The sequence below is a fragment of the Ascaphus truei genome, chromosome 4 (genome assembly GCF_040206685.1).
Source record: "Ascaphus truei isolate aAscTru1 chromosome 4, aAscTru1.hap1, whole genome shotgun sequence".
NCBI lineage: Eukaryota > Metazoa > Chordata > Amphibia > Anura > Ascaphidae > Ascaphus > Ascaphus truei.
In genome coordinates, this window is record NC_134486.1 from 329571586 (window position 1) to 329588915 (window position 17330).

General features: G+C 40.9%; 1 protein-coding gene across 1 annotated transcript in view; it reads left to right on the plus strand.

Annotated features, from left to right (window-relative positions):
- Positions 1-17330, plus strand: part of COL9A1 (collagen type IX alpha 1 chain) — a 100464-nt gene that overhangs the window by 3684 nt on the left and 79450 nt on the right. Inside the window, exon 5 of the mRNA XM_075598077.1 lies at positions 8599-8995. Coding sequence (XP_075454192.1) covers positions 8599-8995 — 397 coding nt within the window. The remainder of the gene's footprint in view (positions 1-8598; positions 8996-17330) is intronic.

Sequence of the window (17330 nt, forward strand, 5' to 3'; positions counted from 1 at the left end):
CTGGGAAGTAATGCATTTACTGTATGTCAGGCTATGCTGACAAATGCACATACTACGGTCAAATTTACCACTAGTACCGTTTTGTGTAGGTGAGGGTACCTACACTTGTACATACAGTAGAAAGGAAGCATTCCATTTTTTTCTCCAATATTATTACATTTAGATAACACACACACACACACACACACACACACACACACACACACACACACACACACACACACACACACACACACACACACACACACACACACACACACACACACACACACACACACACACACACACACACACACACACACACCTCTTGTGGGTCTCATCAGTGTTAGGTTTGGTTGTACAGGCTTTGCAACTTGAGACATGAGTAGGTCTTCACCACACATTATTTAAGTTATGGTGAATGGAAAGGTGACTAAAAACCCTCCACCATATAGCATATAAAAATATTACTTGTGCATGCATTGGCTTAAGGTTTTAACCATGTAATGTGGTCTTGAGACAAAAGGTGGCACTGTGTGCTCATTTGCATGTCATTTCCCAGAATCTCTTGCTGCAGTGGTAGCACTGTATGCTAAGAGATAATGGTGAAAAGCTGGGTTGCAGACCTGTCTAAAACATGTGAATGTGCTCACAAGTAATATTTTTATATGCTATACGGTGGAGGGTTTTTAGTCACCTTCTCGCCATAACTTAAATAATATATATATACAGTTATATTTCCATTTGCTATATATATATATACATATATATATGTATATGTATATTATATATATATATATATATATATATATATATATATATATATAAAAACAAAATAAAGTAGCGCCAAGGTAATATATAATCTAATCCTAATAGTGAATAAAAAATGTATTTTTTCTTATTGGTAAGGTAAAACCCTATATAGGTGCATGTGTTTAACAATAAAAAAAAAGGTGATGAAGTGTGCATAAATATTGAATAATATATATGGACATAAAACACAGTGAATACCATCAACAATATATAGTGAAAAATGACAAATAGAACTGTGCAAAAGATAATCACAAGTAATATTTTTATATGCTATATGCTATACGGTGCATGTCATTTCCCAGAATCCCTTGCTGCAGTGGAAGCGCTGTGTGCTGGGCGATAATGGGGAAAGATAGGGTTGCAGACCTGTCTAAGACATGCAAATGAACATACAGTAATATTTACAGTTGCTATATATATATATATATATATGTATATGTATGTATGTGTGTATATACAGTATATGTATATGTGTGTGTGTCCAGAAAACCAGGCGTACATACAGGTGGTAATAGGGTGTCAGCAAAGCAGAACATCAGATTTAAGAAAACAGGACAGGCACTCCAAGATCCAAAGGTGAATCTTATTCATCAACGTTTTGTGGATCTCAACGGAGCTCTTGATAAAGGCTCTGTTGGGAGCTGAAACGTTGATGAATAAAATTCATCTTTGGATCCTGGAGTTCCTTTTCTGAGATATATATGTATATATACATATATACATATACACAAGTGTCAGCTGGCACTACACTGGTAAATCCATACAGGTAGGTGCTTGTTCCATAAATGATTGATAAACATACAATACCGTTTTTACGCAAAATCAGGGACAGCACTCAGGTAAGTCAGGTGAAAGAGTTTTGTATTGAAACAAAATGACACTGGAAACCAACATTTCGGTCCCACAAACGGGACCTTTCTTAAGATGGTGCAATGAATGAAAGACAGTGTAACACATACTTACCCTACATGTCTGGTGTGGCTAATGGCTCTTAATTGCAACCAATTATGTAATTAATTAAATGATTGATTGAACCTGTCAAACGCCAGCCCAACCTCTGTTCCTGCGACACTTTGGAATGCGTGTCTAGCCTCCTAGATTCCGATATGCAGACGATCCTGCTTCTGACATATAAGCTGCTTCTGAAGAGCCTGAAACAGTAATTCAGCTGCTGGAACTGATCTAGACATCGCTGTAAGCAGGAATACGCTGAAAACAACATGTTAAGACACCCAAATTGTGCTCAAAAAAAGCGGTGAAAGTACATATATATATACACACAATGATGATGTAGCTGGAACGCCAATAAAGTAATGGTCACTGATATACAAAAATGCAGATACCTTAGGGCTGTTATATACAGCATGCGTCCGTGCGGCCGCGCGTTCCTATGCGAACACCCGTGCACGTGCCACATGCTTTTCCTGTCTATGGAGCCGGGAGCTGCAGGTAATGTATATGTGTGTATATGTGTGTGTATGTGTGTGTATGTGTGAGTATATGTGTGTGCATGGGTTGTGTGAGTGAAAGGAAGCCCTAAATAAGATTTTTTAACCAAAAAAAAAGTTTAATAAATATTTTTTTTTTAGTTCTGCAATCATTGACACACACACGCACACACACACACGCACACGCGCACATGCGCACACGCGCACACACGCGCACACGCATCCATACATACATATACACACACACACATACACACACATACATACATTTGAGCTCAGGCAGCGGCGCGGTAAGATGATTTTCCTCATCTTCGCCGCTGTCTGTCGGCTCCCCTCTCCCTGCCGTGCGCTCGTGCAGCTCTTGTATAGAAGAGCTGACTCACGTCAGCCAACTAAAATTCCGAGCACGCGAACGGCGTAGCACGCGCCCGGCACTATAGAACGTGCCTTAGACAGGATTTCTAAGCTCCCAGTCATATTATGGCAAGTTACCACAATCAATGTCCACCTATGATGCTAATAAGGAGATATAAACAATGAGATCACAGAATAGTCCACACAGTCATAAAAGAAAATAAACTGCTAAAGCCAATGTCCACCTGTACTGCCAGTGGAGTGATATGAAGCGTTGTTCTGAAGGACACACATTGCAAAGGTACAAATCATATATTAAATAGTCATACTGTATAAATGCATGATGTATCAAACTATTGGTGACCATAAAGCCTGGGATGCAACTGGCCAATAAAATGTCAACTTATGGCCCCACCACTACTTATGGCCCCGCATCTATTAGGTCAAATTAACATGATCCCTGTATTCCACAAGATAGGTCCACTTTGCCAGATTGAAACAAACAAAAAAAACCTGTTGCTGTTTTTGGTGATTCTCTAGTTTTGTGGCAGAAAGGAAATATATATAATTATATGCATATTATATAAGACATATAATATGAACTATCCTCTTGACAAAAAAATCCCTGAACATAACAAATTATTTAACAGTCACTAAGACGTACTCCTGGTGGAAAGGTTACCATACTTTTATGTCTGAAACATTTATTCCCATGATCTGTTATTTATAATATCTGTTATTTATTTGATTACCACGTGTATTACTACTGTGAAGCGCTATGTACATTAATGGCGCTATATAAATAAAGACATACAATACAATACCATGACACAATGTGCCACGTGATACTCTGTACCCTGCATCATTTTGCTGCACGTTTGGTGCTTGTGCATTAAACATTATTAATACATGCAGACTTGGTGAGCATCTCAGACGCACACTAAAGGTCAGCTACTGTATGAAACTTTCAGCTTCGTTTGACCTGTCTGAGATGTAAATGTGCTCACAAGTGGTATTTTTATTTGCTATTCACACCTTCAGAAGAGTGGAAATTCCATGATGAGTCGCAGAGCGAGTGAAGATTTACTGAATCTCTCTTTTTTTTTCTACATTGCATTATCTTCATTTGGTTCATGTTCCCTCTTCTATAGCTTTCTTTAGCTACCGGAATCCAGTGTAGGTTGCTTATATGCATAGGCCATGCAGGGCCGCCAACAGGGTTGGCGTCCTGGGCCCGGTGAGTCAGGGGGCCGCATGGACCCCCTGCGCAGCCGTGCCTGTGTAATAATAAAGTGTCAGAAACAAAAAATGTCGCGGGGTAAGCCGGCCGGTGATCCCCATGCGCATGCGCAGGGAGGCACGGTGGAATCGCTCCCCCCCAATCCCCACGTGGGATGGAGGGGAAGCGCAGTGGTGAGCCCGTTCCCACCAACCCAGCTCCCCTCGCACCAGCCTCCTTCCAACCCAGCTCTCCTTGCAGCAGCCATGGGGACCAGAGGCTGGGGAACGAAATGCTCCCACAGGAATTAGCCTGCGAGTCTTGCCCCCCCCGAGCCTACCTTCCGCACCCCCCCAGCCTACCTCCCACGCACCACTAGCCTACCTCCCAGCCCCCCCCCCCTCTGAGCCTACCTCCTGCCCCAGGCAGCAGCCGCAGGGATCGGGGGCAGAGGGGGGGGGGGGGCAGAGGCAAAAACAATGAAAGAAAAACTTCATCTGAAGTGTCTGGCAGGCAGGGAAGCAGGAAGCAGTATCCAACCGGTCAAGGTCAGTCACCTACCCAGGCAGTCACTCACCCATTCACCCACCCCCAGGGCGATACTTAACCCCCCCCAGGCCCATGCTGAATCCCCCAGGCCTTTTGTCACATTGGATGTAGCATTGGGTATCTTTGTCTTTTGTTGAAAATATTAAAATAAACAGATTGCATTGTAATCTTTTTTTCCGTATTACAATAAGAAGAAAACAGTGAAGTAAAAGTTGAGCGCTAAAATATTTTATGCGCGGTAGGTGCGCTATGGGTTGGGGGGGGCCTGCTCCTTTCATTTGTCCTGGGCCCCATGATTTCTGTTGGCGGCCCCGAGGCCATAGGTGCACAAAATGGGGGGCCCAACATTTTCAGGGGGGGGGGCAAAGCTCTTACAGAGGCCCCGCACTCTTCCCCACAACATTTAAATTCAAAGGCCGGGGGAGCACGCGAGACCTCTGTATATCCCTTACCTTGCCTCCGGCGGCTTCTAGCGATGTGTCGCCATGGCAATTCAGAGTCCAAAGACGCCACGTGGTCAAATGAAAATGCGACGTCACATGATGCCAGAGAAAATGTATGGGGGGAGTGGGGGGGCACGAGCAGGGGAGGAGAGCAGGCAGGGGGGCGCAGAAAAAAAAGTTTGCGCACACCTAGCTTAGGCAAATACTTACTACCTTAAGCATTTCCAGGATACGCACAGTTAAACATATTTTTAACATTGTATATTCCAACATTTTTATTAGTTTGTATCTTTTAATTAGTTACACAATAGTTTGATTAATTGTGTGCTGGCCGGGTCTGCAATGCATTTTGTGCAATATAAAATATCCCTTTATTATACAGTATTTTCCCAGGTGAGTGTTCACAGCCATAAAGTATTTATTTATGTATCACTTCTGCTTTCCGAATGTTCAGTATGTACACCGCACCTTTGCTTAGTACCGAGAGAACAAGGTTAGGCTGTTGAGAAATTACAACATCCTTCATGCATGCAAAATGCAGTGACCCAGAGCCCAAAATGTACTATGTCTCTGAAAAACCATGCGCACAGCTTTCACTCATTCATCAAACTGACAAGTAAGATGCACTTTGGAAAGCACACAATAGTGCTCAGGATGAGAAGAACCATCAAGAGAGGCCTCGTGCTTACTCAGCATCTTAACGCAGAAACATTTGGAGAGGCAGGAGCTGATGTGGCTAGAACAGTGCTATGCAGCATGCTTCCATTGAGTCCTCAAAAGGGACTCCCACACATATACACAGGCACACACGCACGCACACACAGGCACACATACACACAGGCACACACGCATGCACACACAGGCACACATACACACAGGCACACACGCATGCACACACAGGCACACATACACACTGGCACACACGCACACAGGCACACATACACACAGGCACACACGCACACAGGCACACATACGCACAGGCACACACGCACACAGGCACACATACACACAGGCACACACGCACACAGGCACACATACACACAGGCACACACGCACACACAGGCACACATACACACAGGCACACACGCATGCACACACAGGCACACATACACACAGGCACACACGCATGCACACACAGGCACACATACACACTGGCACACACGCATGCACACACAGGCGCACATACACACTGGCACACACGCACACAGGCACACATACGCACAGGCACACACGCACACAGGCACACATACACACAGGCACACACGCACACAGGCACACATACACACAGGCACACACGCACACAGGCACACATACACACAGGCACACATGCACACATACACACTGGCACACACGCCGACACACAGCCACACACAAACACACACTGTTGCAGCTGTGGGTAGGAACTTCTCCCCTTCCCCTTCCAGTCAGCTGCTTAATTTAGGATAGCTGATGAATATTGTCCCAGTCCTCTTCTTCATTTTAATAAGCAACCTAAAAGGCCCATATAACACTATCACTTTAACATTTGTTTTATAATTTATGTTTACAAAGTTTTGCCCAAAGGCTCACCCTAAAAAGACAATAGACATCACGCCCTAAACAAGACTTTCATTGGGGAATTGTTAGTAGCTCTTTTCTAGCAGAGGAAACAACACAGCAATTATTCCCCATTTCTAATGTCAAAATCACAATGGTGGCATCGTCAAAATATTTTACATCACAATATATGTAACACTTAGCTCCCTTCATGACAAAACACAAATCAACAGAAGATTTTCATAATGAAAAATATAAAACAAAAAAAGAAAAAGGAAGGTCCAGATATGTGGGTCCTTAGTTATAGGATTATCAGTCACTGTATCTCCAAGGAAAGGACAGGGATTAGGGAATGATCAACTAAATCATACTAATTGTAATTATGAAAAAAAATAATAATATCTTTAATCGATAATTCTCAATACAGGTAGGTGCAGCTGTGAATTGAAGTGAATCAGAGAAAATAAGAGATACAATGTGTTTATATCCCTGAAGAAAATTCACTTATATGCACACTCCTGGGAATAAAATTGAACTTTTAATATACAGTACTTAAAACATATATTACCGAAAAAGATGGTATAATAAACACTAAAAATAGTTTAAATAAGGTAAATACATACACCCCTGTTTGGCTCTCCAAGGAATATATAAATACTCCAGTTATTAATGATACTGGAGTACTGGAGGCTCAAGAGGGTGCAACCAGTCAACATGAGCCCAAAAGAGCTCACTACTAGCAATCACTAGTGCAAAAAATGCATTAACTCACACAGCAGCAGGGAATAATCTAAGCCTATTTGTAAATAGTCGTTGCAACACTCAATAAATGAGATTATACCCTAGCTGCTACACTGTTTTTATATATATATGTCTGTACTAATGTATACCTGGGAAAGACACTATGTTAAAAACAGCCCCATAACGGGGACTGATGACATAATCACGCGTCCAACGCGCGTTTCCCTCCTACTATGGAGCTTCGCCAGGTATTCATTAGTACAGACATATATATATAAAAACAGTGTAGCAGCCAGGGTATCATCTCATTTATTGAGTGTTGCAACGACTATTTACAAATAGGCTTAGATTATTCCCTGCTGCTGTGTGAGTTAATGGATTTTTTTGCACTGGTGATTGCAAGTAGTGAGCTCTTTTGGGCTCATGTTGACTGGTTGCACCCTCTTGAGCCTCCAGTACTCCAGTAACATTAATAACTGGAGTATTTATATATTCCTTGGAGAGCCAAACAGGGGTGTATGTATTTACCTCATTTAATCTATTTTTAGTGTTTATTATACCATCTTTTTCGGTAATATATGTTTTAAGTCACTGTATCTCCACTGGAAGCGAAGCTGCTGCATGTTACCCCTGGTGAGCTCTGTTTAGAAATTAATCCATGTTGTAGCCTTGCCTCTTCCTACAATGAGGAGCTTAACCTTCAGGGAAAACTGGGAGCTGCTGCACAGTTCCGAACTTCCTCACTTTTGACATTTTTAGCTCTTTTTAAACTTCTCATGTTGCTATCTATAGCTGCGTGGGTACCAGAGGGGATCGCTTTGTACTAATCCACCAAATCTAGAGAGTGTGGTTCCTCATAGCTATGGAAAATACTTATACCATGTTGTGATGTTTTCTTAGCATCACAAAACTATATTGAGCTTTAAAGTATTAGTACATTCCTCATTTCCCCCTTTTCGTCTTTGTACATGTAAAGCATGTGACCATGTATAATTCTACATTATTAACTAAGATGGCAATTGTTTGGTGCTCCTGTTATAAATCTCTGAAAATCTTCATTGTGTGCCAATTAAATGGCCACCTTTTAATTTTGTGTTGCAGTCTGTGAAATGCTGCAGGGGATATGTAACATTATATTACTTACACATTATTGTTACAGTTTGCAGAGTAATCTGCTGTTTGGAGCACAGAAAAAGATTTGTTTGTGATGCTTTGTTGCCAAAGGGCAGAGCTCAAAAAGGTGTGTTTGTGTGAGAGCCTGTTTCAAAAGACGTGGATATGACTTTCTAAATGGCTGTTGTAGCAACCAAAGGCTGATCAGCACATAAAACAAAATCATTAAAAATGTCATTAGGTGTTCAAAAAAATGCAGACAGTATTATCTAATACTACAGAACAATTTTTTTTTAAATATAGGACTTTTCACATTTTGCTGCTTTAAAGTTTAAACATGCATGTAGTTGTGACGAATTCATGCCACCTGGAAAACTGTCATGTTCTATAATCCCCCTCCCAGGTACATATATGCCAGTGGGTTACCAGAGGAATACTCCTTTATGTTCACCTTCCGAATGAATGAGAGCACACGGCACAAATACTGGAGCATCTGGCAAATTGTAGACTCAGATGGAAAGCAGCAGGTTGCAATCAACTTCAATGGCCCTAAAAAGGCCCTTGAATTTTCCTACAAAGGGACGGATGGGCGACATCACACCGTCAGTTTCTTGCAACTTCCCTTCCTGTTTGACACCAAGTGGCACAAGGTTCTGTTGAGTGTTGAAAAGACCAAACTCACCCTTTTTATTGATTGCATCAAAGTGGATTCCTTCGATACGGTTCCTAGAGGCAAGATTTCCTTGGATGGCTATACCATATTGGGGAAGCTAAAGAATAACCATGAGATATCTGTGCCGGTAAGTGTCTAGATTTTCTATGTTATAAAAGTAAGAAATGCATTTGACTGTTTTGCATATAGCTATCACTGGAAATACATTCTGGGATTGCAACAGAATGTAATGAATTATTATTCATATCCATTGAAGGTGTTACTAAAAGGGACCATTAAATACACAACTCATGTTAAATGTCGACACAAGTAACATAGCTCCCTTCTCACTCAAACTATATTAACAGGTCAAGCAGATCTGCTCACACCTCCTGCAAACTTTTGTATAAATGCTCCAGGGCTGTATGCATGACATAATTTAAATGTACTGGGCATTTCAATGGGAGCTCAAAATTCCTGTGGCACTCTGCTATAGAGGAGGAGCCATACAAGAATCTATATGCTATTGATTGTGTTGATTAGAGATTCACTGAGGAAGCCTCAAGAGTTCACAACGTGTCAGGGTCATTTGATGGTGTCAGGTAATGAGGGAGCCATGCTACTTAAATGTTCTGTGAGCACATCTCACTGAAGTAGAAGATATTAAAAGTCTGGCTATGCACATATTTTAATGACTTTTAGCAAGTATCGGATGGCTTTCAAACAAATTTTTAAAAAAAATAGTAAAGGAAGACATTTAAGTGGATTAGACAAGTAATTTCTATACATTTATCTATCATCTATCTATCTATCTATCTATCTATCTATCTATCTATCTATCTATCTATCTATCTATCTATCTATCTATCTATCTATCTATCTATCATGTTGGACATGACCAAATAAGAATGCTTATTCAATGTTTTTATTTAAGGTGCAAACAATGAAGAATAGCTCTCCAGAAAATGGTGAATAAATTGCTGACTGTAACATTATATTAACAGTGTTGATCAAAAAAGAGATTTGATCAGAAAGGCAACCCTCTATAGACAGCACTCTAATCACATTTGTTATATTAATGGATACAAGGAATTGTCCAGCAAATTTGCTACGTCAGCAAGTAAACACTGTCAGAATCACCGCTGAAATCAAAAACAATAAAATTTTATTATGTCTATATCGACCTTAAAAACACAGATGCAGTATTAAAAATCCCCATATTAAAGTGGCTGATATGAATAGTAGGGTATTCAGGTGAGTATAATGGGTCAATCTATTAAACTATTCATACCCAAACATCCAGACTTGTAAGTATACAATGAAATTCTGCAGGGATAGGCTAATTTTGTATCAGAGACAGCTGTCCATGTCTATGTAGATTCACAGACAAAGTGGAACTCTGTGATGACCCAATGCTAGCTTGAAACCCCTTAGAACAGGGTGTATCTACCCTTAATTTGCTCGTATGTATATAGACTGAGAAACAATGCTAGTCGTCTATGCCAATGTGTATAGTCAGTTATAAAGTAGAGTGTTGTATAGTCTAGCAGAGTCTGTTTTGTGATTATAAGCATGTAGCCGTGGAGTGGTTATATTGTCACAAATAAGCAGATAGAGCAAATTTCAAACACCTTAAAGGTTGGTGTTGTGTGCTGTAAGTAGTAGTGTATACAGATGCTGGTTCCCAAAAGACACAGCCGTGTTATATACACTATCAAGATATAAACACCATCTCTATTCAGCTCTATTGATGTACAGCATTGGTGAAAGCAATGAATAGGCAGTGGAAAAATCAAGCCTCCTATGCCATAAACACATACAATGTTGCAGTAAGCATTGAGTCAAATTGCCGCTACACGATACAAGCCTGTTCATCTGCTGGATGCTGCCACTTGAAGTGACGTCACCGCCGTGACGCCCTACGTACGTACGGTGACGTCACTTCAAGTGGCAGCATCCAGCAGATGAACAGGCTTGTATCGTGTAGCGGCAATTTGACTCAATGCTTACTGCAACAATTTAGAGCCTGGTTGATGCTGTAAATGACCAGTGGTTTTTAAAAGCAGCAATACTACCTGCCAATGGTTTTTATTATTTTTATATGTAAACCATGTGACAATGTATAATTGTACATTCTTACCTAGGCTGGCAATCTTTTGGTGCTCCTGTTATAAATCTGTCAAAATTCTGATTGTGTGCCTAACATAATGGCTGCGTCAGTCAGTGTAACTCAGCAGCTACAATGTTTCCTTATATTACTAAGGTAACATTATATAATGTTACAATCTACAGCTCAAACTGCTGGGAACATTGACAACAAATAATCACAAACAGGAAAGTGTTACAAATATCTTGTACTGCACAGGAAGTGGGTTAAAACCTGCTATAGAAATCAAAGGATGCTTTAAAACTCATTAAAATGTCATTAACAGTTGAATTATAACATAAGATTGAGCCACCTGTGCTGATGCAGGGACTGATTGAGCCACCTGTGCTGAAACAGAGAGGTATTGAGTCACCTGTGCTGAAGCAGGGACTGATTGAGAAACCTGCGCTGCACCCTGCTCGGCCGGGCGATTCCTGGCTGGCTATGTGCGGCGTGTCTGGGGGCGCGGCCATGACATCACGGAGCTGGTTCGTCCTCATTAGGCGAACCGCTCACTTGAAACGCTTGCGAGCAGCAAAATCAATTTTGCTTGCTCGGCAAGCGGCTGAGCGCTGAGCAGGCGCGGACGTCCGCTCACGCAGGCCACGTGCATTGTCGCAACATGTCCAGCGTGAGCGCGCGCGCCCGCTCAGCACCACCCTGGACGAGGCCTAAGATTCATTAGGTGTGTAGCCCTGGTAGGTTTGGGCTATTATTCTTTCCTCCTCCTGGCAGTAATCCCTGCATAAGGGCAGGTTTGCCAGGAGAAATCATGGGTTTTCCCAAGTTCAGGCAGTACACTGAGGCAGTGAAGGCAGGTCACCATGCTCTGTGTCTAATCAGAAGACACAGGGGTGGTGCCTGTTGGAGCTACTTAGGGTATTGCCACTTTCTATTTATTGTCTTTGAGAGTCTGTCCTTGCAGTGGAAGGGACAAGGGTGACACAAACCGAGCTGCCAGGACTGGCCGGCTTGAGGCCTCCCTCCAGGGGAGGGAGAGTGTACACCCCATACCTCCTACCCTGCTTAGGGGGTAGGGGAAGAGCTAGACCCACTCTTGGTGCCCTAGGCCAGAGTGAGGTCAGGACATCCTGAGGGAAGAGAGCCTGCAGTGTAACCTGTCTACTGAGAAAGAGAAGAGACAATAAAGATCTTGCATTTTAATCTAAACTCCTGCCTGAGAGTGAAGTGTATCGGAAGAAGGGGAAGAGAACTCTCTTGTGGGTACTTCACCCCATACAGCTGGGGGCTGCAGGAGATGGAGGCGCTGCACCAGTAGAGAAGATGGAGGCACAACCCCAGAAGCCTGTCCTGTTCTCTCCCATGTCATCGCGGAAGACTCAGGGTCCCCTGTTGCCAGCAGATACGCACCACACAGAGACATGTAGCCAGAGCATTAGACTCCCTAGGAGACCCTATCTGGGATTGGGTGGGGGTAGGAGGGTTACAGGTAGAACCAAGTGAGGTAGACAGAGCATACCTGTACCATATCACCTTTAAAAGAAAATAATAAAATGTTATTAAGTGTATCTGAAGCAAATATCGCCGAAAAACGTGAGACGGTATATACAGTGAATTAATTGACAAACAAAAAAATGGAATAAAGTCCCCAAAGCTAGGACGACTAGAAAGCTGCCTTGGGTAGCTGTACCCTAAAGGTAAGGTAGGTATACCTAGACCCTAGATTAATAATCAAACATAAATATGCTTAGTTATTTAGAGAACACCTTTATGGCAATAAGAGAATAGACGATATGAGATGGTAGCTGCCTACTTAGGTACTTCAATATGCTTAAACATAGTATTCACTCATTAATGCACATATAGGATAGAGTTAAACTACCATGCAAAATAGACCTAGAGTTTAGTAGCCACAGATCATGGTGTACGTAAATGTATCATTCATAATTAGCATTTACACAAGATGACCCAAATTGAAGCGAATCTGCCTGGAAGCAAAAACTGAGCTATACTTGTTCATACATATCATACATATAAAGATCGCCCATGCCTGGCCGTAATGGCCAAAAAACAGCCCAGAAGTAAAGGTACTAATACAACCGTGTCTCTCAGAAGATTGGCAGGTAGCCGTTAGATGTCCCACTTGTGAGCGCCATAGGTGTGACGTCACTAAGCCCCGGGGCTACTAAACTCTAGATCTATTTAACATTATATGGTATGCTCTGTTTACCTCTTCTGGTTCTACCTAATGAACCTTAGATGGTGCTCAACCAATTCCGGGGATATTTGTATCTCAATACTTAAATTTTCCTCTCTAATTGTGACATAGAGTGCAATAAAAGGGACTATTGTGGCTTCTGGCCACTACCAATGCTTCTTTATATGTATCATTTCCCTTGCACCCAGTTATTTTATTATAGTCACGTCTTATGGTTTGAGCAGTGTGTCGCCATATAGTAGTCCAAATACTGGCCATCAGATTTCTCCCTGATTCAACATCCTTCCCATTTATACTTATTTGGTATATCCCTGTATACCTTTCCTTGCTAAAAAGATGTCCAATCTTTTTTGAACATGTCTATCGTATCTGCCATCACAGTCTCCATGGGTAATGAATTCCACATTTTAACTGCCCTTACTGTAAATAACCTTTTCCTTTGTTGCAGGTGAAATCTATTTTCCTCTAAGGATGACCCCGTTTTGTTTGTACTGCCCTTGGGATGAATAGTTCTTTTGAAAGGTCCTTTATTGACCCTGTATATATTTGTATATAGTTATCATATCCCCTCTTAGACACCTCTTTTCTTTTTAATACTCATATTTTATTGGTTTTATAAAATAATCTGTCCACATACAGAGATGAGTTCACATATAGCAAAAATAAAACAATTGTGTGGAGGGGGGAGGCGAGGGTATGCAGAAATTAGAAAAAAATTAAGGAGGGGAGGGTAGGGGCGCTTAGGGAATCTCAAATCAGGTTAATATACAGATACGATGGTGCAAATAAATAAAGATAAAGGTTCAAATGTACCAACTTCAGGTCAGTACAAAATAGATGAGACAGCATCTAAGTTCCTACACTCCAGTTGAAAACAAGAGTCCTGTGGTCAGAGACAAACTCTGACTTAAGGACCTTATGTTTTAGATTAGCTGCTTCTGGCGGTACTCTCTAGACATGGCAGTACTAATGAGTTATCCAAAGACTGGACAGGAGAACCTCGCATGCTGTGATATATAAGCCACGGTTGATAAATAAGCCCTCTGGAACCTGTCACAAGTATCCCTCATGAAACTTGTCATTCTCTCCATTTGGAGAGTAGACCACATTTTATTTGTAATATATCTCATTGAGGGGAGGTTATGATCTTTCCAGTGTAGGGCTATGGCGAATCTAGTCATCGTCACTATATTCGGGATTCGTTTGTTTACATTTTGGTCCTTGTCCTGAGAAAACAAATTTAGTAGACATGCCCAAGGGCATAGTCTCCATGTGAAACCTAGAACATTTTGAATTAGTCTGTGCACCTTTGTCCAAAGTCGAGCTACCTCTGAACAAGACCACCACAAGTGCAAAAAATCCACTCGATGACCATATCCTCTTGGACACATGAACATCCCAGAGAGCCGCGCTGGAGTCAGATACCATCGATATAGGACCTTATAAGCGTTTCTTTGATGGTCATGCAAATTGAGATTTTTGAGTCGGCCTCGAAGATGTCCTCTCATTCCTCAGGATCTAATGTCCTATCAAGGTCTGTTTCCCACTTCTGTAAACTCACAACTTTCTTGAGTGCTGGTGAGGAAAATGGATGAGTAAAGCAAAGACATGGTCTTTGACTGATAAGGGATTAAGACATATCTCCTCAAATACACCAAGGGTTTTATATTGAAAGCATTTAAGACTAACTATTTAAAGGCTATTTAGGGTACCTTAAGTCACTGGTATAATAAATGGACATAATCAAAATACCAGTAGCACACCTTGTTTCCCATCAATTCCTCGTACAGTATAGTCTGTTGGATTGACCATTTCCTCCTGTTATTCTGTTTTTCATTTCATCTATATTCTGTTCTTCGGCATTTGCAAAAACAACAACCAGGCATGATAACAAAAAAACACCAAAAAGGGATTTTTTTGTAAAATATATAATGGCCAACATTAGGAAGAAGACACAATAAAGGTGTGGCATGTAAAGAAGTGACAAAAATCCTCCTCCTTAAACTCGATTTCAGTTGCCCTTGTGTGCACCTAGGTACTAAGCTCAAATTTCTCATCTGTGCCAGCTGCATCTAAAAAATATATTTTCCATAGATTTTGGCACACAGAAATGGTCCGCTCTTAGCGTACAGATTTAAAGCTTATGTACTAAAACATAATATTTCTGTGCACCACAAAATTGACTAAAAGTGCGTAAAAATCATCTGCCATGTTCAACTTGGCGTACGAAGACCCTGAAAAGAGTTTTAGCGCAGAATTAAGCTGCTCTGTATCGGTCCGAACATGTATTTGGCACAGCGTTAAAATTTCATTCTATAGGTTCACAAAATTTTATTATTTTCACCACATGGCTATTATCAATAATATTACCCAAATAAGTGATATTCACTAAAAAAGACTGCATTTTTTGAAGGCTAGTATTACTTTTTAGCATTGATATTTGGATGGACCAAAATATATAAAATACAATTATAGGGGTCAAAGCAAACATGGGGCCATTTCAGGGCGAAATATGTGCACCATTCTGTATGTATCACAGAAAAAAGTCCTATTGAAATCATTCACATTTTTTATTTGATACATACAGTATGGTTAAGCTTCCCCCCCCCCCATAATTGCTCTACTTTTGTCTTGGTACATAAACCCCTTATTGCATGGGCCCCTTCCTGCAGAACAAGTGCTGGAACAACAGAAATATTCCCATATATAATGACATGGTAGATAACGTTTGAAGAAAGACATTCTCCCAGTTGATTTGAATGGGGACATTTTTTATGGACACAGATATAAATGTGCACTTGTGTCCTGGCTCTCAGCAAGTGTTCTGGAAGTCCACCCAATGTTAGTTATTGCTGGGCATCTGTCTCAACAAACTTTAAAACATTTTTTTGTTATATAAATGTCCACTAGATGGCGATAATAAATAAAGCAGCAACAAGTCACCTGCAGTAACTTTACAAACATAGAAACGGGTTCTCTGAGCAAGGGTATATAGATAGATTATGCCAATGTTTGCGAATAATAGTAAATACATGTACTGTAGCTACACGAAAACGACACAGCTTGTAGGATGAAAATGTGTATGATTTTATGCCAGCTCTCACATATATAGACAGTTATAATATTAAAGCATTTGGAAATATGTGGCATTTTGAAAAATGACCTTGAAATGCTAGTATGCCACATTGCTATGTCATTGTTAATAAAGGGGGCACGGTTTTACATGGTACTCATATCAATACTCTGTATCTAGGCTATTGCTCAATGCTTTCATTTACACCTAAATAGTTGACATCTTGTACTGGGCTGAATTACAGCATAACACACACAGATTGTATATGATATTGTCTACAACACCACTGTCATTTGCCTTAATCATTGACACATTCTCTTAAATATTTTCAACTTTTTTAATGTTTATACAAGTAACATGTCTTTAGAACTGCAGTTTGTTACCTTCCAGACTTTAATTTTAAAGCAGCTTTTTTTTGCATTAATTTTTTAAGAGACCTCTTCTTGCCCTTTCCAAAGCAGTTTTAAATTATTATTTTAATCCGATGCTCTGTTCAGGAGATATAACTGTTTGAAATATTAAGTGTCCTGCATGCAGCTCTTCCCAGAGCCCAGTGCAGTCTAAATGTTATTTATTTTCTTTTACCTACGGAGTACATTGATACATTCCACCCAGTTATTATCTTGTGGGCCAACCACTACTTACTCTGGTCCTTAGGGATATTGGTATCTCATTTAAATTGATTCCTCCCCCATTCTTTCCCATTGAGTGCATGTTGTAGGGACTATTTGTGATCATTCTGGTGACATTCTTGTGTTATGTTTTGCTATTGATTTCCCTCTTGTACCTTTGTTGTTCTAGTTATGACTTTATACATAGTATACTGTACAATGTGGTTGAGCGGTTTGTCAAAGTGTAGTAGCAATCTACGTGTTACCATGGCAACATCAGAAGCTGGAAATGTAGGAAATCATGCTATTTAAACTTTTTATTTAAACAGCAGGACATGCTCTGGCAGCAAGATACTAACACTATATGAGTTAATTTCAGGTAGGCTTCTGGGGGATGGGGATTTGCTGCTTTAAAATGGCAATAGGCAGGGCCACTGACAGCTTTCCCAGGGCCCAGGACTAGAGTTTGCATCA